This window comes from Odocoileus virginianus, chromosome 17, assembly GCF_023699985.2.
Source record: "Odocoileus virginianus isolate 20LAN1187 ecotype Illinois chromosome 17, Ovbor_1.2, whole genome shotgun sequence".
In the NCBI taxonomy this organism is placed as follows: domain Eukaryota; kingdom Metazoa; phylum Chordata; class Mammalia; order Artiodactyla; family Cervidae; genus Odocoileus; species Odocoileus virginianus.
Window position 1 is genome coordinate 38265394 of NC_069690.1, and position 24904 is coordinate 38290297.

The window sequence follows — 24904 nt, forward strand, 5'->3', positions numbered from 1 at the left end:
CCTCTAGCTTGGAGCCTTGACTGCAGACAAGCTCCAAACCTTCTTGGGAAAGACCTTAGGAGTTCTAGATCCCGCTAAGGATGGCTGAAAGGGGTGGGGGAGAGGAGTCCTTCAAGAGTAATTGAAATCCTACAAAGGACCCGTCCCCACCCCCCACGCCTCCCCTCGGGAAGATCCTTTTTCTCCACAGTGCCAGGCTTTCGTGGCCCAACAAGGATGATGTCTCTGGGCTTCTTTCCAACTCCCCCTTCCGTTAGGAAGCTCTTTTCAAGCCTAACTTTGGCTGCACTCCCCACTTCCGGACTTGGGGGGTGGGGCCCGAAGGCTTGGGGGCGGGGCTGAGGAGAAGGGGCGGGGCTGCAGGCCTACGCACGTCCCGGATCGCTCTCGGGGGCGGACTCAGTGGCGGAAGTGGCGACGGGAGCTCCCTTTCCGCTCGGAGGCGCTCCTGGGGCGGCGGAGTCAGATTGCGGTTGCGGGTAGGAAGAGCCGGGGTCGTGGCTGACATGGAGCAGGTGGGTCCGCTAGAGGTCACTGGGACCAGGTGGTGGTACGAGGGCTACGTCTTGCCAGCGGATCCCGTCTCCCTAGCGGGTGTCCGTTCGTGGTTCCGTCCGACCCTTCCCACACCCCCTGCGCCCCACGTTCCGCCCCCTTCCTCAGCTCGGCGCAGCTCCACCCCACGCCGGATTCTGGGGTCTCCGGCGCTGACAGTCCGCGGCTCCGCCCACTCGAAAGAGTCCAGGAAGGGCGTCCCGGATCGCCCTCCATAGCTTTCCTTTTCAATGTGAGGGGTGGTGTCTGGGTATTAAGGGCAAGAACTGGATATGGGGAGGTGTCAGGGTTAAGAATGAGCAGGAAAATATCTACAAGTTCCTGTAGGTCTCCTTCTCACTGTCATCCGGGCTCCCTCAACTTCCTTTGGAAATGGCAGTGAATGACTTCTTAATGGACATCAGGAGGGCTTTGATATCTTTCTTGAGTTCTTAAAGGTGCATAACACCAATGACGCTAACTCGTAATTGAAACAGTGGATATGTGTCCCTTCCCCCCTTTTTGGCTTCCTCCGCGTCAGCATCCCCTTATTTTCTTCCTACTACTCTGACTGCGGAAGCACCGTTTCACAATCTGCTCTTGCCCAGCCCCTTACTCTGTACACTGAATCTGGATGGTCTCATCTACTCTCATGGTTTCAGCTTTGCGTCCGTGTGTGTTCAGTGGCTCAGTCATGTGTAACTGTGACCTCTTGGACTGTATCCTCCAGGCTGCTCTGTTAATGGGATTATCCCAGCAAGAATACTGGAATGGGTTGCCATTTCCTCCTCCAGGGATCGAACCTGTGTGTCCTGCGGCTCCTGAATTGGCAGGTGGATTCTTCTTTACCACTGAGCCACCTGGGAAGCCTGGCTTCAACTTTAGGGTACGAGAAAGGCACCCAGATCTCCAGCTTCAGCCAAGCCCCTCCCTGGAGGCTCAGACCTGGCCGTCCAGCTACCAGTTGGACAGCTCTGCTTCAGCTGCCACTCAGGCTCTCTGAAGTCGAACTGCTCTTTTCCCCTGCAGATTCATTTGTTCTCAACTACCCCATCCTAGCCAGAAACCTGAGACTCATCTTATACTTCCTCTTCTTTCTGAGTTCTCATCTCTAAGAGGTGACCTGGTCCAGCTAACTTCCTTAACATGCTTCAAACCTGGTCCCATGCCTCTAACTCTGTTGTCAGCACCCTTGTTGATATGTTTCGCACTAGGATGATTGCGGTGACTTCCCAGCAACTTCCAGTTCACGGCTGCCTGCAACCCAGTCTCCCAACTGTAACTCTTGTAGTCCTTGAAAAAGATGTCTGATAACATCACTTCCTTGCTTAAAACCCTTGGATGGTTTCCCATTGCCTGTGGGAAAGGCTGAATCTTTAGCACAGATTACATGGCTCTCTTTTCTACCCTGTGTGTACCCTGAGGTCCAATAACATGACATTGTAGGGTGTGCTTGCCGGCACTTTGCCATTTTGTGTCTCCATGGCTTTGCATGCACCAGCCCCTCTGCCTAGAAAACCCCTTCTCCTCTTAGGTACTGCCTACCTTCTACTTGACCTTTAGTGCTCTGCTCAGGCAGCATCGCCTCTGGATCACCACCCCTGCCCAAGGCTAAATATTGTCCCATCTGAGTCCCTGCAGGATAGCGTGATGATGGAGGATACAGACTCCTGAACTGGACTTCCTGGGTCCTAGTACTATCTTATGAAATTGATGAAGGCAGTGCTTCAGTTTCGTTTGTCAAATGGAGATAGTTCTGTGCCTACCTAGTACAGTTATCGTGAGAATTAAATGAAATTGTGTTTAGGGCTTAAAACGGTGAGTGGAGGCATACTCAGTAAATCAATGTTAACTGTTATTACTGTTTACATAAGAAGGATAAAGAGCAGTGATTCTGACTTTTAATTTTATCAACTGCTTGAGAATAGTTGATATGGCTTCTCATTCTGTCTCAGAGCCCCAAAGTCTGACTCTTTGTCAGTAAATAAAATGCTGGGGTAGAGGGCATTAGGGGCAGGATCTGGATTTGACTGGTGAGGATTCAAAACAGTAGAAGACCTAGACCCCATGTCATTCTGCTCAGGAGATGAATCTGGAAATGGATAAATGTTAGAGGCCAAGCATGAATTCTAGAGAAATGTACACAGAACTCTGGAAACCCAAGGAAGAAAAAGGCCAAAAGTGGCTTCCCGGAGGAGCTGACAGTTAGGGGCCCTGAGTGACAGGATGAGGACCAGCAGGAGGTGGAGCCCAGGGTGAGCTCAGAGAATGGAAAGCTGCATCCTCCAGTTGGAGGGCTCTTTCAGGGGAGGGGGCTGAGGTGGCCACAAGGGCAGGTTCCTTTCTTCACCTGGCCACGAAGGAGTATCCCCTTGGGTTAGGAGCCTGCAGGGACCATGCCCTGGGGAGGTCTGGAGGCTGGGTACCCATGTTTGGGGGCAGGTCCCTAGGGGTAAGGTCAGCACGCATGCCTGTGGGCTGGGCCTGTGTTTGAAACCAGATTCTGGGCTTTTGTTCAAGCCTGGAGTGCCCATCTTCCTTGCTTCCGGCTGATAGATGCGGAGGCCTGGATCAGATGGCTCCTCCTCCCTGTGACTTTCCTGACCTCCCCCACTGTAGCCTGGGTCAGATGCTCCTTTCTCTGGGAGCCCACAGTGCTTTGTTCATCCCTCCCTGAAAGTGCTGATCGCAGCGTGGCACAGTGCCTTTATCTGTCAGCCTCCCTTCTCAGACCCGGACCGCCTGAGTGAATGTCCCCAGGGACCAACACGTGGCTGGCATGCTGTAGGCTCTCAGTTTACCTGCTGTAGTAAACCGAGATCTCCAACACTCGGACTTGTTTGGGGGAAGGAATGTGGGTGTGACCAAAAATTCTGTACATTTGACAGCTCACACTTGTTGCATTCAACAACAGAGATTGTTGGCCCCATTTTACAGACAAGGAAGCTGAGACTTGGGAGGTGCGGTCAGGTTCACTCAACAGGAACTGTCTTCTGACTCCAGGTCTACAGCTGTGTCCCAGAAACTGCCCTGGGCTCCCAGTCCCCAAAGGGACATTTGCCACATCAGTGGGACAAGGGACAAGGGAGATATACCATCCTGCCTGTTTTATTTATGTCCCTCTGAGCTTTTTCTGCCTGGGAAGGGGCTGGTCAGGACCAGTGCTGGGAGGAGTCTGTTTTGCAGACCCCAACCCCTGCAGGGCCCTTCTGTCACCTAGGCTCATAGGACTGAGATTGCCCTGGAAGATGGACCAGCCCTTTCCAAACTGACCTTGAGAACTCGATCTTATTAGTCCTGTTTTATCCAACAGCACCGAGGGGTGGTGTGAGGCCTGACTCACCAGCCCTTGAGTAGGCTGGGGTCATAGAGTCACAGAGCTGGGGACATCTCTGACATTTAATAGGGCCTGGCATGTGGAGGGAGCCGAAGGGCTGAGTAGATCTCAGTTTGATAGGGTTTTCCAGTAACTGAAAGTGAAAGTGAAAGTCGCCCAATCACGTCCTTGTGTCCGACTCTTTGTGACTGCATACAATCCATGGAATTCTCCAGGCCAGAATACTGGAGTGGGTAGCCTTTCCCTCCTCCAGGGGATCTTCCCAACCCAGGGATCAAACCCAGGTCTCCTGCATCGCAGGTGGATTCTTTGCCAGCTGAGCCACAAGGAAAGCCCAGTAAACTGTACTTCAGAACCTCCTGGGCTAGGGCAAGGAGGGAGCGTTCCGTGATGAACATGGTTTCTGTTTTGTCTTTACTGGGCCCTGTTCACTTCCTCAGAAGGAAGAGAGAAAGAGCCTGGCTTGGCCTCTGAGGTCTTACTTGTCGCTGCTGCTGTGTCCTGGGCTCTCCAGGGAACTTCCCAAGCCCCCTGGGTGGGGCAGAGTAGGGCCCGGGAAGCCAGCGTGCCGAGGCTGATGGCATAGGCCGCCAACCTCTGAACTACAGGAGAGCCTCATGTGTACCATCCTGGGTCAGCGCCCTGAGATCAGGGCCTATCCTCCCATCCAGCAGTACTGATGGACCCTCAGTTTGGGCAGAGTGCCGTGCTGCATGTGCCTGGCCCAGGGCCCTGCCTCTGACACTGTTCCCATGGCTGCTGATAGTAGTCATGAAGCGAAGTGAAGTCGCTCAGTCGTGTCCGACTCTTTGCAGCCCCATGGCCTGTAGCCCACCAGGCTCCTCCGTCCATGGGATTTTTCAGGCAAGAGTACTGGAGTGTGGTGCCATTTCCTTCTCCAGGGGATCTTCCCGACCCAGGGATCAAGCCTGGGTCTCAGGTTGAACCTGGGTCTCCCGCACTGCAGGCAGATGCTTTACCCTCTGAGCCACCAGGGATTTCCCAATATAGCAGTCATAGCTGCTGTTAATTAAACACAGGCACATTGCAGCTGTTATTTCTTTCAATAGCTCTGTGATGTGGGCACTCTACCATCCCCGTTTTACAGATGACAAGACTGAGTTTCAGAGAGACTCAAAGGCACACAGCGTAATAAAGAATGGCCTTCGGCTTTTGACTCCAGGTCTCCTGACCAACCCCCAAATCTATGCCCTGTCCCTTATGCCAGAGTGATCCACAGGCCAGTGAACCTGCTTGACATGTGCATGGCCAAATGCTGTGACCTGGGCCTCCCGGGCTCGAGGAGAGATGAGTTTGAGACTCAAGTCTCAGGGTGTGGGGATTGAAGTGCTGAGCCAGGGCCCCGAGATCTGGGCTTGGGGAAGCCTGAGCTGAGAGTGAGGTTTATCCAGGAGGCAACTTTTGAACTGGTCTCTAAAGAGTTAAGAGGTCCCCCCAGGGGAACTGGAGGCTGGAAGGGAGACCAACAGGCCATGGTGTGTCCTGGGAACAGCCAATGGTCTGGAGAGTATTGGGGGAGGGGTGTCAACCCCGTCGCAAGAGACGAGTGGTGGGGACCCTCTCTATCCGCTATCGAGGGGTTTAAACCTGCCCCCAGGCCTTTTCCTGTGAGTCTGGGCTCAGAGAAGAGGAGGGGAGCCGCTACCCTGCCTGAGGCTGCCTGGGAAACCAGTCCTCCCCCTTGCCTGCTGGTGGAGGAAGTGCCTGGGCTCTGGGTAACACGAGATTCCAACAGGGTGGAGTCCAGTCCAGCAGAGGCTGGTCAGGTGGGGCCACTCCTCCAGGACTGGGTGTGAGTGTGTGCACGAGCACCTGGGCATGTGATGCTGCGGTTGTCCAACACACTTCCTCAGTATTTGCTGTGAGACTGGTGCTGGAACTGGGCAGGCAGCCGTGAGCAGGCAGGGCTTCCCTGACCCAGTGGGAGAAGACAGGCAGGAAGCAGACCAGTAAACAAATAATGTCTGGGGTGATGAGTGCTGTGAAGAAGGAAGCAGGATGAAGAGATGCAGGCTGGGACTGAATAGAGGGTCCAGGGAAGGCCTCTCCAGAGGGAGGGAACGTTGCAGAGACCAAGGGGAGGCACTCCAGACATGCCGGAGGAGCAAGGGTCCTGGGGTAGGAGCGTGCTGGATGTGTCCACAGAGCTGTGTGGCTGAGGCAGAAGGCAGCAGGGGAAGAGGAGGCTTGCAGGCCAGGATGGGGACTTTGGCCTTTACTGTGGGGGAGCTGGAGGCTGCTGGAAGTTTGGGATGTCAAGGAGTTGCAGCCTGACTTTGACCGTGGTCCCTCTGCTGTGTTGAGAACAGGCTTGGGACCAGGGTGAGGAGGCGGTCAGGAAGCTGTTACACATGTGAGCTGGTGGCTCAGGCAGGATGCTGTTAGTGGTGAGCAGTGGCGGACACTGGCTGGACTTGGAGGGATTTGTTCATGATTCGGATATGGAGGGCAAGGCACTGAGCTCTCGACAGGCCCTGGCTGTTAAACTCTTTAGGGTCTTGTGACACCTCGCTCCCCACAGGCCCTGAAGGTGGCCACATTTGGGTTTAGCCCAGCCCTGGGGGAAGCCCACGTGCCCCTGGGGTGAGCTCCGCCCTGTCCAGGGCAGGCTGTGGGCAGGCCTCTCGGGGCTTCAGTCTCGTCATCTCCACAGCGCCTGGCAGCAGATGAAGGAGTGAAGGAGAGGACGTCTGCAGGGGGCTGGCCGGGGCCACTGCCAGCCCGGATTGGTTCCTTCTGGCCCATCTGGATGGTGCGCAGGCCTGTTTGGTCTGCTGTTCTCCCTCCCTGAGCCAACTTCCTCCCGGCTGGCCAGTGGCAGAACACAACCCGAGGCCAACCTCTTCTGCACACGGAGCCTCTGTCTCCTGCCCGGCTGTGGATTCTCCATTGACCTGGGTATTAACAGAGTCTCAATCCAGAGCAACCCCAGCCCTGGCCTGCGGCCGTCTCACAGAGGCTGTCAGAACTCAAGACTGCTTCCACCTAAGATGAGACGGGGGTCACGTCACTAACCCTTCCACAGCGGTCACGCTTTGTCGGGGGCTGTTCTGGGTCCTTACCTGTAATAAGTCGCCTAAACCTTATAATATCTCTAAGAAGTAGATATCACCATCACGCCCATTTTATAGAGAAGAACACCGAGGCACAGAGAGCTTCAATGACTAGTAAGGTGGGACTCCAGGTTTCCCCAGTGGCTCAGCAGCAGAGAATCCGCCTGCAATGCAGGAGTCGCAGAAGACCCAGGTTCAGTCCCTGGATGGGGAAGATCCGCTGGAGGAGGACGTGACAACCTGCTCCGGTATTCTTGCCTGGAGAATCCCATGGACAGGGGAGCATGGCATGCTGCAGTCCACAGGGTCGCGAAGAGGTGGACATGACTGAAGTGACGGCATGCTCACGCATCCAAGGTGGGAATCCAGGCTTTGAACTGTCTCCTGGGTTGGCATCCAGTCATTTCTTGGCTTCACTGATTCCTCCTGATCTGTGCTTAATTAGGGACCCCTCAGGGCTGCCCCAGTGGCTCAGCAGGTAAAGAACCCGCTTGCAATACAGGAGATGCAGGAGACTTGGGTTCGATCCCTGGGTCAGGAAGATCCCAGGAGGAGGGCATGGCAACCAGTATTCTTGCCTGGAGAATTCCATGGACAAAGGAGCCTGGTGGACTACAGTCCATGGGGTCACAGAAGGGTCAGACACGTCCGAAGTGCCCGTGCAGCAGTAGCAGGGACCCCTCAGGGAAAACCCCGTGGCCATTGGGGCTGGGGCCAGCATTTCCTGAGGAATGCAGCGGGGGGCACGTGTTTTGAGCCCATGTCTGCTGCCCCGCGGGCCTGGGGAGAGGGTTTGGAGGAGCCACACTGCTCTGAGGTAAGAATCGTTTCTGGACATAGATGAGGTGTTGGTCTGCTCTGGGTCACAGAGCCTGGCTGGTGGAGGGAGCTCTAGCTGGAACTTGTGCAAGTTGGCCTGACTGTCCGTGGGAAGCTGGGCAGAGGAGAGGGTGAGAGGCCCACAGAGGTGGCGGTGGCAGCCGTGGTCCCCATCTGCGGAGCCCTTACTCCGTGGTGTCAGGGGCTGTTCTCCATGCTCCCCACGCACCACTGTCTCCTCTGATCCACCAGGTGGCCCAGAGTCGATACAGGTATCCCCCAGTCCCCGTTTCCAGGTGCAGCCTCGGAGACTTGCCGAGTGAGTGACAGACAGGCATGTTGCAGACTTGCTTTGGTCAGGAAATGTCAGGCAGAGACGGGCAGAGAGCTGCTTGGAGCTTCCAGCCCAGGGTGTCACTGAGGCCTGGGAAGGGCCCTGTCTGTGCCCCAGCCACCTAAGAACTGGAAATCGTGCCCTTGGGGAGGCTGGGGGGCGGGGGCAGGCACCAGTGGGAAGGGTAGCATCAGAGATCAGCCTGGGCTTCCCCCCAGAGCCTGTGCAGGGAGCCCCGACACCCCCACCTCCTCCCCAGAAGCGCACGCTTGCCTGGAGCCTCTGTAACGTGGCCCATAGTGCGCACAAAGGGGAAACCTGGGCTGAAGCCTTGGACAGCTTGCTCTGGGTCACCCGGCGGGTGAATTGTGGAGCTCAGATTTGAAGTCAGGCCTTTGGGGGCAGTTTATTCCATGTCACTGTTGTGTGTAAGCCCCCACTCCCCCACACCCCACACCTCTCACCTGAACACCTCTCACCTGAACAGCCTTGCCCACCTGCTTGCTCCATCTCCACCTGCACAGGCTAAACACCAGCCATCCTTCCCCTGACGCATCCATAAACACCCATGGGGCCGCAGTCATTGGTAGCAATCACAGATGGGAGATGCTGCCTTTTTTATTGTGATAAAGCATACACAGCATAACATTTACCATTGTAGCCACTTTTAAGTGGACAGTTCTGTGGCACTGAGTAAATTATTATTCCCCTTATTTAATGCAGCTGAAGAAGCCAATTCTCAGAATGTTCTGTTTGCCCCAATTGCAAGACTGGTGAGGGCGGACCGGGACTCAAACCCTGGCCTCAGAGGTACCAGCTGCCTGCTGTCATCAGCTCAGTGGGGACCCACCCAAAAGCTACTGCTGCGCCCGGGCTAGCATTTCCTAGGGCCATTCAGAGAAGGCCTGGGAGGGGGCATGAGGGGCCTCCTCAGAGCTTTCCCCATGCCCAGAGACCTGGCTGGCCTTCTTCTCCCGACCCCTCTTACCCTTCTGACCCAGGATGAAAAAAACCACCAGTTCCCCCCCAGCCACCACCACCCCACTCTGTCCAAGCCTCAGCAGCTGAGCTTCCACAGGCACATCCAGTGTCAAGTTTGCAGCCAGCCCAGGCCGACTTCTTCACACCACACGTGCTGCTCCCCTCCTGACACCTCTGAAGGTGCTGGGGAGCGGCTGGTGACAGCAGGCGGTGGGCTTGGCAGGGGGGCGCTGCTCCCAGGAGGCCGGGTGGCAGCCCTGCCACCTCCAGCCTCCTGACGCTTGTTACTGCCTCCAGCCTGCTCTGCCAGCAGCCGCCTCCCTCCATCCTCCCCGCCAATGTTCCGGGGACTGTTGAGAGCAGTTCTAGGCCAAGGTGGTTTTCATATCTGTAGCTGGCAGGTGGTCTCAGGGAACTCAAAACTTTCTGATGTCATCTGAGTGAGTTTTTCAAACCACACCCATGGATGTGCCTCAGGGTGTCTTCAGATGGAGTTTGAGGGAAGGCTGACTGGTAGGGCTATCTTTGGCCACATCCTATGGCAGGACCTATACAGTCCTGTTTTTATTCATTTCATTTATTTACTGTCTGCACTGCGAAGCTTGTGGCATCTTAGTTCCCCGACCAGGGACTGAACGTGCACCCTTGGCAGTGAAGGTGTGGGGTCTTAACCCCTGAACCATCAGGGAATTCCAAGTTTTTACCTGTTTTCTTTTTTTCAATTAATTTATTTTTTAATTGAGGGATAATTGCTTTACAGAATCGTGTTGGTTTCTGCCAAACATCAACATTTTTTTAAATTAAAAAATCATTTTATTTTTAATTGGAGGATAATTACTTTACAATATTTTGATGGTTCCTGCTATATGTCAGTATGAGCCAGAAGTATAACATGTCCCCTCCCTCTTAAACCTCCCTCCCACCCCCTCCACATCCCACCCCTCTAGGATGTCACAGAGCACCAGCTTTCTGCTCCCTGCATCATGCAGCAAATTCCCACTGGCTATCCATTTTACATATAGTCACGTATACGTTTCAATACTACTTTCTCAAGTCATGCCACCCTCTTCCTCCCTTGCTGTGACCATGAGTCTATTCCCTATGTTTGCATCTCCTTCGCTGCCCTGCAAATATATCTGTTTTATATATTGAGATTCTAGGTAAGGTCTTTTGGTTGATGTTACTCTTACTTAAAAGGGTTTTTTTTTTTTTTTTAATGGACCTTTTTCCTGGAGTTCAAGAGGGAGGGGACACATGTATATCTGTGGCTGATTCATGTTGATGTTTGACAGAAAACAGCAAAATTCTGTAAAGCAATTATCCTTCAATTAAAAAATACATTTTTTAAAAGAATGGACCTTTCTCCCAGACAGGGAAATGGAAGTTTGCTAAGAAGGATTTGCCCAAAGTTATTCAGGGCTAATGGACGCCCCCGAACTCATTCACCTCTTCCAGCTCTTGCTTATTTGGATGCTGAGTTTCTTTCATGGAGGAGGGTGACGCGGAGCCCTGGTCTCTCCGACTGTTGGCCGGAAGCCCCCACCTCCGCTTCAGAGCCCCCTGTGCCCGGCCCCCTCAGCCCCCCGCGTCGGCAGCTCTCTCAGCTCCCCCAGCACCTCTGGTCTCAGCCCCCATCTGCGTCTCTCGCTTCCATGTGGACGTCTGGGTGTGTGAGTGTCACTGCTGTTGCCACTCCAAGTGTGTCTCACACCCAAGCTGCTGCCACCCAAGTCCTGTCCCCAGAGAGGGAGGGAGGAGGCCAGGGGGAAAGACTAGACAGACCCGGGAGCAGACTGGGAGTGGGGAAGCCACAGCGCCCTGCAGTGAGACGGGAGAGGGAGAAGGTGGAGGCAGGTAGGGGGGAGGAGAGAGAGAGACACAAAAGAGAAACCGGAGAGAGACTAATCTGATGGGGGTGGAGAGACACTCGCAGATGGGAGAGAGGTGGAGAGGGAGACCCAGAGAGGGGGCGGAATAAAGACAGACGTGCGAGGGGGTACAGAGACACTTCCAAAGAATGGGGAAGAGGTAGCTTGTGAAAGAGACAGGAGAGAGGAGAGATGAAGACAGGTCTGGCCGAAGACAAGCGGGATATTAGAGATCAGGAAATGTCACCCGCCCTAGGGCTGCGGCTGTGTCACGGTGAAGGATGCACCGAGCGTGGGGTCTGACACTCGATCCAGCTGATAGATGTTGGGGGGTCCCGTTGCCAGCAGCCTGTCACTCCCCTCTGCTGGCCGCCGCCTTCCAGAGCTGGTCCAGCTTTCCTTCAGTGTCCTCCAGATGAGCTTAGCATGGGCATCCCTAAAGAGTAGTAGAGGCTGGTGCTTCTGCTGAGAACAGTCATGACTGTTGGGTTGGCACAGAGGTAGAGGTGTGGGTGAACCGGCTTGCTCAGAACCCCCTGCTGGCTACAGAATGGGGGCTTGTTTTCAACTTAGTAGTTGGGGAGCATGGAAGAAAGCAGACAGCAAATGTGTGGAGGGGCCGGACGGCTGTGGTGGGAGGACCGGTTAGATCTTGGCCTTCCCAGGATCAAGCACAAAGATCCAGGACTCCCCTTCCAGTGGCCCCCAGACCTGCCCCCTGGTTCTGCATGTGAGAAGACTCAGGGAGACTCTTCATGGGGTCCCAGAGACTCAGGCCCCATTATGATGCTTCAGCGCGGCTCTGGTTCTACTAAACCTTCCCTTCTCCTGCCTGGGGGACAGGGCCTCTGAGGACCCCTGCCAGCAGATTGGTAGAGCAAGGACCATAGGCCTGGGGGCTGCTCAGCAGGGTGGGAGTGCTCCACCACCCACTTTGTCTCTGGGGTTTATGAGGATTTCAACCTCATGGTCACATCCATTCACCTCCTGGAGCCTCGGCTGTCCTGTGTGAAGAATAGGAGGAACCATTCTGCCCTGGGTGGACTTGGAACGCAGTGAGATTACTGGAGAAGGTGAAGCCCGGTAAATTCACTGGGACTGGGGAAGGAGGGTGTGAGGCTCTGAGGAGAGGGCGTTGGAGCTGCCAGTTGAAAGGACTGGGGCGACCTGGGTGTAAGGCCCCCGAGGCAGGACCAGGCTGCCGCTTGAAGGGACCTAGAAGGCCAGGGTGGCCGTCATAGTGAGACGGGACCCCACCTTGTGAGAGGAGCGCTAAGAGGAACCAGGCAGAGCCCCGTCCTGCGAGGGCCACCACGAGGATGGTGTATTATCCTCACGCCAGCGGGGAGCCCTTGGAGGGTTGTGAACAGGGAATGGCAGGATCTGATTCATGTTCTGAAAAGCTTTCTCTGGCTGTTGCATAGAAGTGGTTGCTGTGGGTGAGGGAAGAGAAAGCCTGGAGACGCGCCCACCCATTAGGAGCAGGAGCTGCTGGGAGAGAGCTGGTTGGGCCTGAGGTGGGGGTGGTGGAGAGAAGGGACCTAGATGTCATCCCACCATCCCTCCAAGGCTGGCCTGCCTGGAGACACTGCTCTAGGAAGTCCCTCCCAGTTGCCATGGATCAGGGGGTGGGAGGGTAGGGCTGGCTGCTGGGAGGGAATGTGGCTTTGTGCTTGGAAAACAAAGAACAGAGCTTGGGGCTGACTTCTCTTGGGGGTGGGGACAGGCCCAGAGGCTGTTGACAGGCCCAGAGGCTGAACTACAGGGCAGGGCTTGGCAGGAGCTGGCTGTGGCCCCAGACGTCAGGGAGGACCCAGGAGGCCCCCAAGGGTGACCAAGGGGCTGCAGGACTTTGCCTGGGGTGGGGGCGGGGTGAAGAAGCAGGACCGAGGGAGAAGGATGCTCAGACCCCTCCAGCCTGCAAGTCAGGCCGCAGAGGGAAATGAGGCAGAAAGGGCCCTGGGCCACAGGGTTAGGCCGAGGGTGGGGGGCAACAAATAGGGGTCTGGGGCTGCGTTCGAAGGGACGAAGGAGGTTCCTGGGTGCTCCTGGACCCTGACCCCAGGACCTGACCAGCCACCCTGCCTCCCCACAGCCCTGCTGCTGAGGCCCAGCCCACCCCGGCTGGAGGTGGCGGCCCGCCAGGATGAGCAAGCTGTCCGGGGACCTGCTGGCCCGCGACCTGGAGCGCAGCCTGCCGGCCGTGGCCTCCCTGGGCTCATCACTGTCCCACAGCCAGAGCCTCTCCTCGCACCTCCTTCCACCGCCGCTGCCGGAGAAGCGCCGGGCCATTTCCGACGTCCGCCGCACCTTCTGTCTCTTCGTCACCTTCGACCTGCTCTTCATCTCTCTGCTCTGGATCATTGAGCTGAATGTGAGTGGGGCCGAGGCTGGGGGCACAGGTCCGGTTGGGGGAGCGGTGTTGCCTGGGCCTCGGAGGGTGGCCTCTGGGGGCGTGTTGATTTCCAGGTGAAATAAAGAGTGAGACCAGAATAGCTGTTCCCGTCTTCCAGAGAGAGAAACACAGAGACGTTAAGTTGCTTATCCGAGGTCTCTCAGCAAGTGTTATGAAGAAGGCAGGGTTTGAACCCAGACCTGCGCCCCAGAACTCACGCGCTTGACCTCTGCGCCACACTGGCCCCTAGTGGACACTCTTGAGAAAGGAGACGGGATCCCAGAGGGCTCTGGTGGAGCTATTAGGACCTTTGTCTTCTTTCTGCTCTACATTGCTCTCTGGCTTAGTTCATTCATTCATTCATTCAGCAAATATTTCTGAGTCCCTGCTGTGTCCCAGGCGCTGTGCCGAAAGCAGAGGGAACAGTGGGTGGCAATCTGTAAAGACTCCCAGTGACGCCCAGCTTTCCTTCCCCATCTTGGGCTTTCTTCCAGTGTCCCCAGTTTTGGCCTCTTGGTTTTGGTGGGATTCTACCTAACAGTCTGGAGACAGAGCTGCCTGTCAGGGTGGAGTCTGCCCCCCACCCCCACCATGCAGTGGTTGGCCAGCTGGCGGTGGGGCCTCATCTCCGGGTGCTGACAGGGCAGAGCAGGACCTGATGTAGAGGTAGGAGTGTGGAACCAGGGCATCCTGGGCTTGGTCCCCCGTCCCAGCTTCTGCTCCATAGGAACTGTGTGACCTCAGCAAGGGACTCAGCCTCTCCAGGCCTCTCCTTGTTCTCCTTGTCCAAAGTGGGTCAGAGTTCCGGATGGCAGGTGTCCTTCCCCCAGGTCTCAAGCTCAATCAGTCAGTCACTCAGTCGTGTCCGACTCTTTGCGACCCCATGGACTGCAGCACGCCAGGCTTCCCTGTCCATCTCCAACTCCCAGAGCTTACTCAAACGCATGTCCATCAAGTCAGTTATGCCATCCAACCATCTCATCCTCTGTCATCCCCTTCTCCTCCTGCCTTCAGTCTTTCCCAGTATCAGGGTCTTTTCCAATGAGTCAGTTCTTCGCATCAGGTGGCCAAAGTACTGGAGTTTCAGCTTCAGCATCAGTCCTTCCAATGAGTATTCAGGACTGATTTCCTTTAGGATGGACTGGTTGGATCTCCTTGAAATCTTAGGGTCTCTCGAGAGTCTTCTCCAATACCACAGTTCAAAAGCATCAATTTTTCGGTGCTCAGATTTCTTTATAGTCCAACTCTCACATCCATACATGACCACTGGAAACATCATAGCCTTGACTAGATGGACCTTTGTCGACAAAGTAATGTCTCTGCTTTTTAATATGCTGTCTAGGTTGATCATAGCTTTAATTCCAATGAGCAAGCGTCTTTTAGTTTCATGGCAGCAGTCACCATCTGCAGTGATTTTGAAGCTCAAAAAGATAAAGTCTCTTACTGTTTCCGTTGTTTCCCCGTCTATTTGCCATGAAATGATGAGACCAGATGCCGTGATCTTAGTTTTCTGAATGTTGAGTTTTAAGCCAACTTTTTCACTCTCTTTTTCACTTTCATCAAGAGGCTCTTTAGTTCTTCTTTGCTTTCTACCATAAGGGTGGTGTCAAATGCATATCTGAGGTTATTGATATTTCTCCCAGCAATCTTGATTCTAACTTGTGCTTCATCCAGCCCAGCATTTCTCATGATGCACTCTGCATATAAGTTAAATAAGCAGGGTGACAGTATACAGCCTTGACATACTCCTTTCCCTATTTGGAACTAGTCTGTTGTTCCATGTCCGGTTCTAACTGTTGCTTCTTGACTTGCATACAGATTTCTCAGGAGGCAGGTAAGGTGGTCTGGTATTCCCATTTCTTTAAGAATTTTGCACAGTTTATTGCGACCCACACAGTCAAAGGCTTTGGCATAGTCAGTAAAGCAGAAGTAGATGTTTTTCTGGAACTCTCGCTTTTTTGATGGATGCCAACAGATGTTGGCAATTTGATCTCTGGTTCCTCTGCCTTTTCTAAATCCAGGTTGAGCATCTGGAAGTTTATAGTTCACATACTGTTAAAGCCTAGCTTGGAGAATTTTGAGCATTACTTTGCTAGCGTGTGAGATGAGTGCAATTGTGTGGTAGTTTGTGCATTCTTTGGCATTGCTTTTCTTTGGGATTGGAATAAAAACTGACCTTTTCCAGTCCTGTGGCCACTGCTGAGTTTCCCAAATTTGCTGACATATTGAGTGCAGCAAGCACTTTCACAGCATCATCTTTTAGGATTTGAAATGGCTCAACTGGAATCCCATCACCTCGACTAGCTTTGTTCATAGTGATGCTTCCTAAGGCCCACTTGACTTTGCATTCCAGGATGTCTGGCTCTAGGTGAGTAATCACACCATCATGTTTATCTGGGTCGTGAAGATCTTATTTGTATAGTTCTGTGTATTCTTGCCACCTCTTCTTAATATCATCTGCTTCTGTTAGGTCCATACTGTTTCTGTCTTTTACTGTACCTATCTTTGCATGAAATGTTTCCTTGGTATCTGTAGTTTTCTTGAAGAGATCTCTAATCTTTCCCACTCTATTGTTTTCCTCTATTTCTTTGCATTGATCATTGAGGAGGGCTTTGTTTTCATTCTTTCTCTTTTTTTTTTTTTTTTTTGAGTAGGGCTTTCTTATCTCTCCTTGCTACTCTTTGGAACTCTGCATTCAAATGGGTATATCTTTCCTCTTCTCCTTTGCCTTTTGCATCTTTTCTTTTCTCAGCTATTTGTAAGGCCTCCTCAGACAGTCATTTTGCATTTTTGCATTTCTTTTTCTTGGGGATGGTCTTGATCCCTGCCTCCTGTACAATGTCGCAAACCTCCGTCTCAAGCTCAGGGGTCAGGAAAACAGTGACTGTTGTTACAAAGGAGGAGCTTAGAGAAGGAGCTGGTTTAGGGGTGAGTTTGATTCTGGGCATGCTGAGCTGGACGGCAAGGCAGGGCTCTGAGGGTGATGCTCCTTTGTGCACAGAGGGGAGCTGGCAGCCTCAGCGAGAAGGGGCCACAGCCATGGGGGAGTTTAAGGACCGTCTTACTGATGAGAGAGCTGAGGCTCAGCGAGGTCCAGGGTCATTGTCTGAGGTCTTAGACCTTCTTCCTTTGGACGGTCCCCTTGGGCTCCCCTGGTGGCTCAGGCGGTAAAGGATCTGTCTGCCGTGAGGAGACCCACGTTTGATCCCTGGGTTGGGAAGATCCCCTGAAGAATGAAATGGCAACACACTCCAGTATTCTTGCTTGGAGGATCCCATGGACAGAGGAGCCTAGCGGGTCCGTGGGGTCACAAAGAATCGGACACAACTGAGCAACTAACACTTTCACTTTCTAGCATCAAAGCAGGCACTATAAGGCACTAAAATTCACCCACATCCTTCATTAAATGTATGTATAATATTTTCTTGACAGAAAAGAGCTGAAAAAAATGTTTGGCAATTTTACTTTGGAAACTATATGGCTATACTGGCTGTAATAGCTCAGCAGTCATCATGCAGACTTGAAAATTCTCATGGAGTGAGAAAATCTAACCTCCAAATTATTTTAAAATTTGATGAAAAGTTTCAGAACGCTGAATTTAACAGTTCATAGAATTAACATCAGTTTCTCTTGGTAGACAATTAAATTTTTTATTATTTTTTCAATTTTGCCATTTTCATACTTTGAAACATATATATTTTTAGTGTTTTTTAAAAATATTTATTTACTTAGTTTGATTTATTATTTACTTACTTGGAGAAGGAAATGGCAACCCACTCCAGTATGCTTGCCTGGAGAATTCCATGGACAGAGGAGCCTGGTGAGCTACAGTCCATGGGGTTGCAAAGCGTTGGACACGATGAGCACACAGCACTTATTTGACTGGGTCTTAGTTGTGGCACATGGGATCTAGTTCCTTGGCCAGGGATTGAACCCAGGCCCCCTGCATTAGGAGCACAGAGTCTTAGCCACTGGTCCTCAAGGCCCATCTTGCTGATGAGAGAGCTGAGGAGTAGCGAGGTCCAGGGTCATTGAAGAGTTTCTGAGGTCTTAGACCTTTCTTTGGACAATCCCCCTGGGCTCCCCTGGTGGCTCCACCAGGTGGACCACCAGGCAAGTCCCTGTTTTTAGTTTTCTAACAGACTGTGTGTTGCCCAGTGTATGCAAGGACCCTGACCCGGCTGTGAGACCGGCGCCAAGGTCTTGCAGCCAGAACTGGCAACACAGGAGCAGGCACTCGGCTGTCCTGAGTCCTGGTGCGGTGGGCTGGCCGGGGGGTATGCAGGCAGGGGAGAGTTCTCTGCAAAGAGAAAAACCGTGGAAGAGAGAGCTCTGTGGACAGCGACTCTGGAGCCCAAGAGGGCGTAGTCTGAGGAGTAAGAGGAGGATCAGGCTGGGGTGGGTTGTGATGTCAGCAAGGCGTTTGACTCAGTGGGGTGCAGAGTGGTCTTGAGGCTGAGGCATTTGGTGAGGGATGCACCAGGGCGTGAGACTCAGTGAGGGGCTGTCCAGATGGCTGGCTTTTGCCCTGAGCATCAGAACCACTCAGGAGCTTTACAGCCATTCCAGATGCTTGGCTCACCCAGAGAGTCAGACCAAGCGTCTCAACGTCTGTATCTTTAACACCTCATCCCCCACCACCGCCCCGATTCAGGTCATCTTCCAGAGATCAGAGGCCCTGATCTAGGTAGTCGTGAAGGGTCTTCCCCTTCAGGGCCCCCAAACTCCGTCCCCCGGAGTCCCCTTGTGCCCCCCTTCTCTGGGGGCTGGCACCCCAGCTGCAGAGGCATGGGCCTGCCACCCCATTACACCTGAGGCATCAGGCTGCAATCTAGCTCTCAGTGGGCATCCGGACTCCTTACTCCCCAGCCAGGCTCTCAGGGATCCCATTGAAAATGTGTGGGTGGCCAGGGCACGGGCAGAGGCAAGGACCAGTCTGCTCACTCTCATGCCATCCTCTCTAGCAGCTTGATGGATTTTGCCCATTAAGCACAAACCTAATCAATCGATTTGCCACCTGGGGCTCCGTCTGACACCACTGCCCACCCCTGGCCCCCGTCACCCCAGATGGATGCTTGGCTGGGAAGATGGAGCACCACAGTGGTGGGAGGGAGAGGAAGTTACGGGAGAGGCTGGCTCCCAGCTCCCTGTCTGCCACCATAGAGCCTGCATAGGGCCCATCACCTCCCAAGGCCCTCCAGGCTTGCCCCTTTCTAGGCAGTGTGCTCATGAGTGTCAGGAGGCTCAACTCTGCCTGTTTGGACTTCCTGGATCCTTAGAGAAACAGCTCAGCGCTGGGGTCTCAGACCCCTGGCTGAGCTCGCCTGGTGCCTCGGGGCTCATCAGGTGGTAGCTGAGCATTTACAGCCTCTCCGCCAGGTTCCACCTGCCCCCTCTGGGAGGACGAAGGGCAGCCCTGGGGACTTGGTCCTACCCATGTCTTTCTCTTCCAGACCAACACAGGCATCCAGAAGAACCTGGAGCAGGAGATCATCAACTACAGCTTTAAAACTTCCTTCTTTGACATCTTTGTGAGTGGCCTTGGAGATCCTGTGGGCAGAGAGGGAGCAGGGACAAGGTTCTTTGGTTGTATTTTCTTCTTCCTGCAGCATGCATCCTAATCTGATCAGGGAGCCCTCAGTATCCAAGCCTGTTCCCAAATGAGGCCCCACTTTCAGAGAGCCCCAAGTGGGAGGGGAAGACAAGACCCCCGTCCAAGGAGGTCACATGTAATCCCCAAAGAAGCACTGACTTGGCCTCAGCCATGCTCTGCCAGGGAATGCACACCATGTGGGGAGCCTGGGGGAGCAGGGTGGAAGGGGCGGCCAGCCTTCGGCCGGGGTAGGGCCCACGGCTGCCTGTGATGGCTCCCCTACTCCCGTACCAGGTCCTGGCCTTTTTCCGCTTCTCCGGACTGCTCCTGGGCTATGCCGTGCTGCGGCTCCGGCACTGGTGGGTGATTGCGGTAAGATGCCACTTTCCTGGCAGCTCTCGGGCCCTGGCGGGGCTGGTTCATGGAATGGGATGGAGGAGGACTTACTCCCCAGGCTCCGTCTTCGCTCTGTCTCTCTCCCTCCCCTGGGCAGGTCACCACGCTGGTGTCCAGTGCATTCCTCATCGTCAAGGTCATCCTCTCTGAGGTCAGTGGCTCTGGGTCTGGCTGGTGTGGTGGGCATCTGGCCTGCGGGATGGGCTCGTCCCAAAAAGGGACTGCTTCTCTGACTGGGTTTCTATCCCTATTGTCAGGGTTGGGTGAGGGGGATTCCTGTCCTTGGCTTTTTCTAAGGGGTCATCTTTACTGGCTTTGCCCACTTGCCCTGCTGAAACCCTAAGAACAGAAATTCCTTTTCCAGCCTGACCTTAGTGCATCCTGCTGTAGAATTCATTAACCCCTCCATTTCAGAGGCATGTGCCACAGGAGGGGGCCAAGCAGCTGGTACCAGGAGTGGGGTGTAGGCCAGAGTCAACAGCCACGGGGTGGGGCTCTGGGTCGGGGGTGACCTCCGGCTGTGGAGCTCAGCCCCCTCCCTCCGCAGCTGCTCAGCAAAGGGGCCTTCGGCTACTTGCTCCCCATCGTCTCCTTTGTCCTCGCCTGGTTGGAGACCTGGTTCCTTGACTTCAAAGTCCTACCTCAGGAGGCTGAGGAGGAGCGATGTGAGTCCTGGGGGATGAGGGGATGCAGCGAGGGTCACCCCCACCCGAGAGAGGAGAGTTTCTGGCATGAAGGCCAGTTCTGAGCTCTCTTGCCAACTCTGCCTCCAAGAGCCTTAAAGAGAGCCGGGGCTGGGGAACACTAGGCTGCCAAGGCATGATTGTCCTTGGTCTGGGACGATGGCTGCCCATGTCTGCCCCCCAGGGTACCTTGCCGCGCAGGCTGCTGTCGCCCGAGGACCCCTGCTTTTCTCCGGTGCTCTGTCTGAGGGCCAGTTCTATTCACCCCCAGAGTCCTTTGCAGGTGAGGGTTGGTGGGTGAGGGAACTACCTCCAGGGATGGGCTTTATGAGGAGCAGGATGGCTGGATCTGTGCTTTCTTGTCCTTCTATCAGCTCCCTGGGGAAAGTGAGCAGTCCTCTCACACACGCAATCTTACCTCCCCAACACCATTGCACCTGTACCCCAGCCCCTCACCTCCCCACCCCTTCTCCCCACCTCTTCCCATTGTCTCCTGTGCTTGTTTTTCTGCAGGGTCTGACAATGAATCCGATGAAGAAATTGTTGGGAAGAAAAGCTTCTCCGCCCAGGTATTTGGCTGCCTGCCCCTACCCGGGGTGGGCACCCCAGAGAAGAGCCAGCACTGGGCTCAGCCAGGTGGGCAGGGGCTTCCCAGAGGAGGGCAGACCTCAGGCAGCCTGAAGGCCTGTCAGTGTCCGTCTGAGTGTCTGGCCCACCGTCAGTCAGGCCCAGTGGTCTTCGTCCTGCCTGGGTCCCGGGGTAACAACCACAGCCCCTGGTCCCCGGGAGCTCACAAAGCTCCAGAGAGCAGCCCAGATCCTGCCTCTGGACATCCGGCTGAATCCGGCCTCCAGAAGAGACGTGTGCAGTGTCTAGAGAAGCACCCAGAGGGGTGTTTCAGCTCCCAGGCTGACCACTTCCCGCCTCCCCTCCCTGGCCAGGAACGGGAGTACATCCTTCAAGGGAAGGAGGCCATGGCGGTGGTGGACCAGATCTTGGCCCAAGAAGAGAACTGGAAGTTTGAGAAGAATAATGTAAGAAACCTTTCTCCCACTGGACCCTGAGAGTTGGCTTGTAGGGAGATTCCCCTCCCTTTTCTGAGGCCTGAGAAAGAAGCCCAAAGATTGCACGGGTTGGAACCCTATTTCTGCCCCAGGGGAGGGGGCTGGGCCCTGGGGTCAGCCCCGCGGCCTGGATTGGACATTTGGAGCGCCCCTCTCCCTACCCCCCCACGGCGCCCCGCCCCTGCTGTCTGCTGCCTCAGCTCCAGCTTTGAAGGGGAAGCCAGGCTTCTGTGCTGTGTCCGGTGTTTTGTTTCATGATCAAAACAATATTATCTAGAAAGATGGCAGAGAGCTTGGAAAACATCCCCGTCCCTCGCTCTGGCCAGTTCCCCTGGCAGCCTCGGCAGCCTGGAGACACAGGCCTTCGTAGCTGTAGCCGCAGCTGTGCTCCTGCCTTTTAACTTGATATCAAAAGCCTTTCTCTCCTCATGGCAGGACATTTGTCAGAACCACTGTTTTTTAATGGCTGCTCAAATATCCCAAACTTCTAAAGTTTTCTCCCCTGAGCTATTAAAATCCTGCCCTGCCCGTCACCCATTCTTGCCCCCACCCCGGCTCTCTCCTGCCCTCCACTCACCTCCCCACTACCCTTCTCTCCCTGCCATAGGAATATGGGGACACTGTGTACACCATCGAAGTTCCCTTTCACGGCAAGACCTTCATTCTGAAGGTGGGTGATGGAAAGAGTGTTCTGGAGCCTCTTGCTCTGCCTGGGACTCCAGGAAGGGCCTGGTGGTGTGGGGACCCTCCGGCAGGTTTCTTCCACCCAGCAGGGAAGGGTTGGTGTGCCCAAGTACATCTGGCGCCATCCAGCCCTCTGCCCGCTCTGCCCCAGACCTTCCTGCCCTGCCCCGCGGAGCTGGTGTACCAGGAGGTGATCCTACAGCCTGAGAGGATGGTGCTATGGAATAAGACAGTGACCGCCTGCCAGGTGAGCTGAGCCGGCGGTCCAGGCCTGGCATCCCTCGGGGCAGAGCCACCTGGCAGGTGAGGGCATGGTCCAGTGTGAACAGTGAACCCCCTGGGGACCTGGGTCACATCACTGAACTACTCTGGGCCTCAGCTTCCCCATCTGTAAAATGGGGATGGTGGTAATAGTGCCTCCAAGAGAGGGTCGGGAAGATGGAAGGACGAAATGCTCAGAGAGCTGGGCCCAGCGCCGGTGAATGGAAGTGGCTCCTAGTTACGGGGCCTGAGCAGGGAGCCGGCTGACCTGGGGGCTTTCCTGAGATGCGAGGCCCTTCCCTGGGGTTTTCCTGGGGTGGCTGCACCTCACCTCTGCCCTGATGCCTGCAGATCCTGCAGCGAGTAGAAGACAACACCCTCATCTCCTACGATGTGTCTTCAGGGGCCGCGGGTGGCGTGGTCTCCCCCAGGTGAGCCCCCCGACCCCCCGCTTCAGGCAGACCTCCTGCCCTTGGACCTTCTCGGCACCCCCCTCATCTAATCATCCCCCTCCAGGGACTTTGTGAATGTCCGACGCATCGAGCGGCGCCGAGACCGATACCTGTCCTCGGGCATCGCCACCACGCACTGCGCCAAGCCCCCGACGCACAAATACGTCAGGTGAGCCGACCCTTGCCTGGGGTCGTCCGCACCAGCTCCTCCCCTGGTGGCCGTGAGAACGGGGCAGGGCTGGTGTGCACAGCCGGGCACTTTCTCCTGCTGAGGCTGCCTTTGTGTCCCACTCCCACTGTCCCTAATCCTGGTTATCTGGAACCACCACCAGGCTTGGGGGAGCTCCAGGGTAGACGGAGGATGGCGATGAGTAGGGACCAGCCGGGAAGGGGGCTGGGAGCCGTGAGGTGGCTGGTCTGGGGAACCAGCACAGCAGGAGGCTCTGTGTTCTGAAGCATCGCCTTCCTGCCTTTCATCCCCTTCTCCCTGTCCCGCAGCCTTGCCTCACCCCCGCAGTGCTTGGAGGTACCCAAAGGGAGAGGCCTGAGTCCTCTGCTGTCTGTTCCACGGCCTCCTCCAGCCCCCCGGCTCTCTAGTCCTAGTGCTGTGCGTGGCCTCCTCCCAGACACCCCACACTTCCCCTTCTGTCCTGGGGTTCTGCAGAGAGCGCCGCTCTTCGTGTGTCAGCCCAGGGCTCTGGTCTCACCACCACCACGGTGTTTGCTGGGAGATGGGCAAGCTCGTTTCCCATCCTGACGCCAGCTCTCTTATCTGTGGAGGCGGGGGAGCTGATGGGATGTGAATCCTATTGCTCAGGCCTGAGGCCTCCCAGGAAGGCGCCCCCTCGTGGAGCCCCGCGGCTCTGCACTGCTCCCAGAGCTGGGCCCGGGGAGAAGTGCTCACCCCCGCACTACAGGCGTCCCTGGACAGACTAGATGAGGGCTGGAAGGTGGTATGCGCCCTGCCCCGGGGGCTGTGCAAACATCAACAGGCTGTTGGAGGAGGATTCGAGCACCCCATAGCAGGTGGGGGGGGGGCTGTATCCTTTGGCGTCTGGGACACCCGTTTGGGCCCTGCTCAGACCAGCAGCTCCCTTCCTGCTTCCACCCCAGTCCAAGGTGGGTCGGGGCAGAGCGGGGGTCTGGAGTTTCGCCTGGCTCAAGGTCCCCCACCAGTGCCTCTCTCCTCAGGGGAGAGAATGGTCCTGGGGGCTTCATCGTGCTCAAGTCGGCGAGTAACCCCCGAGTCTGCACCTTCATCTGGATCCTTAACACAGATCTCAAGGTGGGCATGCTGGGGCTGCGAGGCAGGCTCTGCGGAGGGGAGGGGACTTGCTGTGTGGCCTTGGGCGTCCCTGCTCCCGGCGTCCCTGCCCTCCGCCTCCTTTCTTCCTCTGAAACTGGGGGCAGGGTCCAGATGGTCTTCTCGCCCTGAGGCCCTCTGCCTCCCCTCTTTACCTCTGACTCCTGAGGCCTGAGGAAGGGTGGCTGGCTGCCAGCCCACCCCCTCCCGGGTCTGTTTGTGTGACTCGTGCCAGGACCCGGGCACGGCATGTTCTTCCTGCCAGGGGTGGGGGAGAGGGCGGCCTCGGCTGCATGCCAGAGCTGCACCTGCATTCGGGCGCCAGTTGTTGAGGGGGAGCCCCTGCCGAGGGCCGGCCTTCCTGGAACCTCTCGCCTCCCTCAGGGCCGCCTGCCCCGGTACCTCATCCACCAGAGCCTCGCAGCCACCATGTTCGAATTTGCCTTCCACCTGCGGCAGCGCATCGGAGAGCTGGGTGCCCGGGCATAAGGGTGCCTCCTCGCCACCCTGCGGGCCAGGGTCCTGTCGCCACGGCCTCCAGAGCCAGAGGGGGGCACTGCTTGGGCTTCCCGCTGCCCACTGAGGACCTGGCCTCAGCAGTGGAGAGGAAGGCGCTTCCTCCCCAGCAGCACTGTGAACTGAGCTGCCGCCCAACACCGAGCCGGCTGAGGGCCCAAGCGTGGGGACTGTGCCGCTGCGCCCGAATGGGCCTTTCCTGCCAGCGGTCACACGGCCTCCTGCCTCTGGGAGGAGCAGACCCACTGTCCCCTACCTGGCCTGGGGCGGGGTCTGGAACGGGAGCCACGGACTCGGCGGGAGAGGACCCTGCGCAGGACTGAAGTTAGGGCAGCTTGTCACCAGTGTGAAGGTGTGGGAGCCCCTTCTGCCTGCTCTCGCATCACGGTTTTTTAGGATTATTTAAAGGGTCTAGGACCTTTCTCCACTTGCACTTCCACCTGTAGGGGTGTGGGTGGCAGGTGGGGGTGGTGGGCACTGGCGGGGAACCTGCCTCTCCCAGGTTCTCTCCAGGTTGCTGCCCTCCACCCCCACCCCCAGGACCTCCTTGGGGACCTTTGTAATTTGAGCCAATTAAAAACAGGAACTCAAAAAAAAAAAACCAGCCCCT

At 55.7% G+C, this 24904-nt stretch overlaps 1 protein-coding gene across 3 annotated transcripts; it reads left to right on the forward strand.

The window, feature by feature from the left end:
* Nucleotides 1–382: 382 nt before the first annotated feature.
* On the forward strand, nucleotides 383–24895 carry STARD3 (StAR related lipid transfer domain containing 3). 3 transcript variants are annotated; one of them, XM_070479405.1, is made up of 15 exons: nucleotides 383–515; nucleotides 13043–13321; nucleotides 18796–18873; nucleotides 19230–19307; nucleotides 19390–19482; nucleotides 19879–19996; nucleotides 20199–20297; nucleotides 20528–20583; nucleotides 20956–21048; nucleotides 21686–21748; nucleotides 21914–22009; nucleotides 22375–22454; nucleotides 22540–22644; nucleotides 23667–23760; nucleotides 24163–24895. In XM_070479405.1, exons 2-15 carry the CDS (start codon nucleotides 13094–13096, stop codon nucleotides 24265–24267), a joined length of 1386 nt encoding a protein of 461 aa, XP_070335506.1. In that variant the 5' UTR covers nucleotides 383–515; nucleotides 13043–13093; the 3' UTR covers nucleotides 24268–24895. The 3 variants fall into 3 exon arrangements, with proteins under 3 accessions (XP_070335506.1, XP_020753832.1, XP_070335507.1); XM_020898173.2 differs by having other exon boundaries at nucleotides 384–515; nucleotides 19429–19482; XM_070479406.1 differs by lacking the exon at nucleotides 383–515 and adding an exon at nucleotides 12649–12777.
* The last annotated feature ends 9 nt before the right edge of the window (nucleotides 24896–24904 follow it).

Coding starts and splice junctions, on each gene's coding strand:
- STARD3 (XM_070479405.1), top strand. CDS start 13,094: ATGAGCAAGCTGTCCGGGGACCTGCTGGCCCGCGACCTGGAGCGCAGC. Junction 20,298..20,527: donor ACCCCCAGAGTCCTTTGCAG/GTGAGGGTTGGT, acceptor GTTTTTCTGCAG/GGTCTGACAATGAATCCGAT. Junction 20,584..20,955: donor AGAAAAGCTTCTCCGCCCAG/GTATTTGGCTGC, acceptor CTCCCTGGCCAG/GAACGGGAGTACATCCTTCA.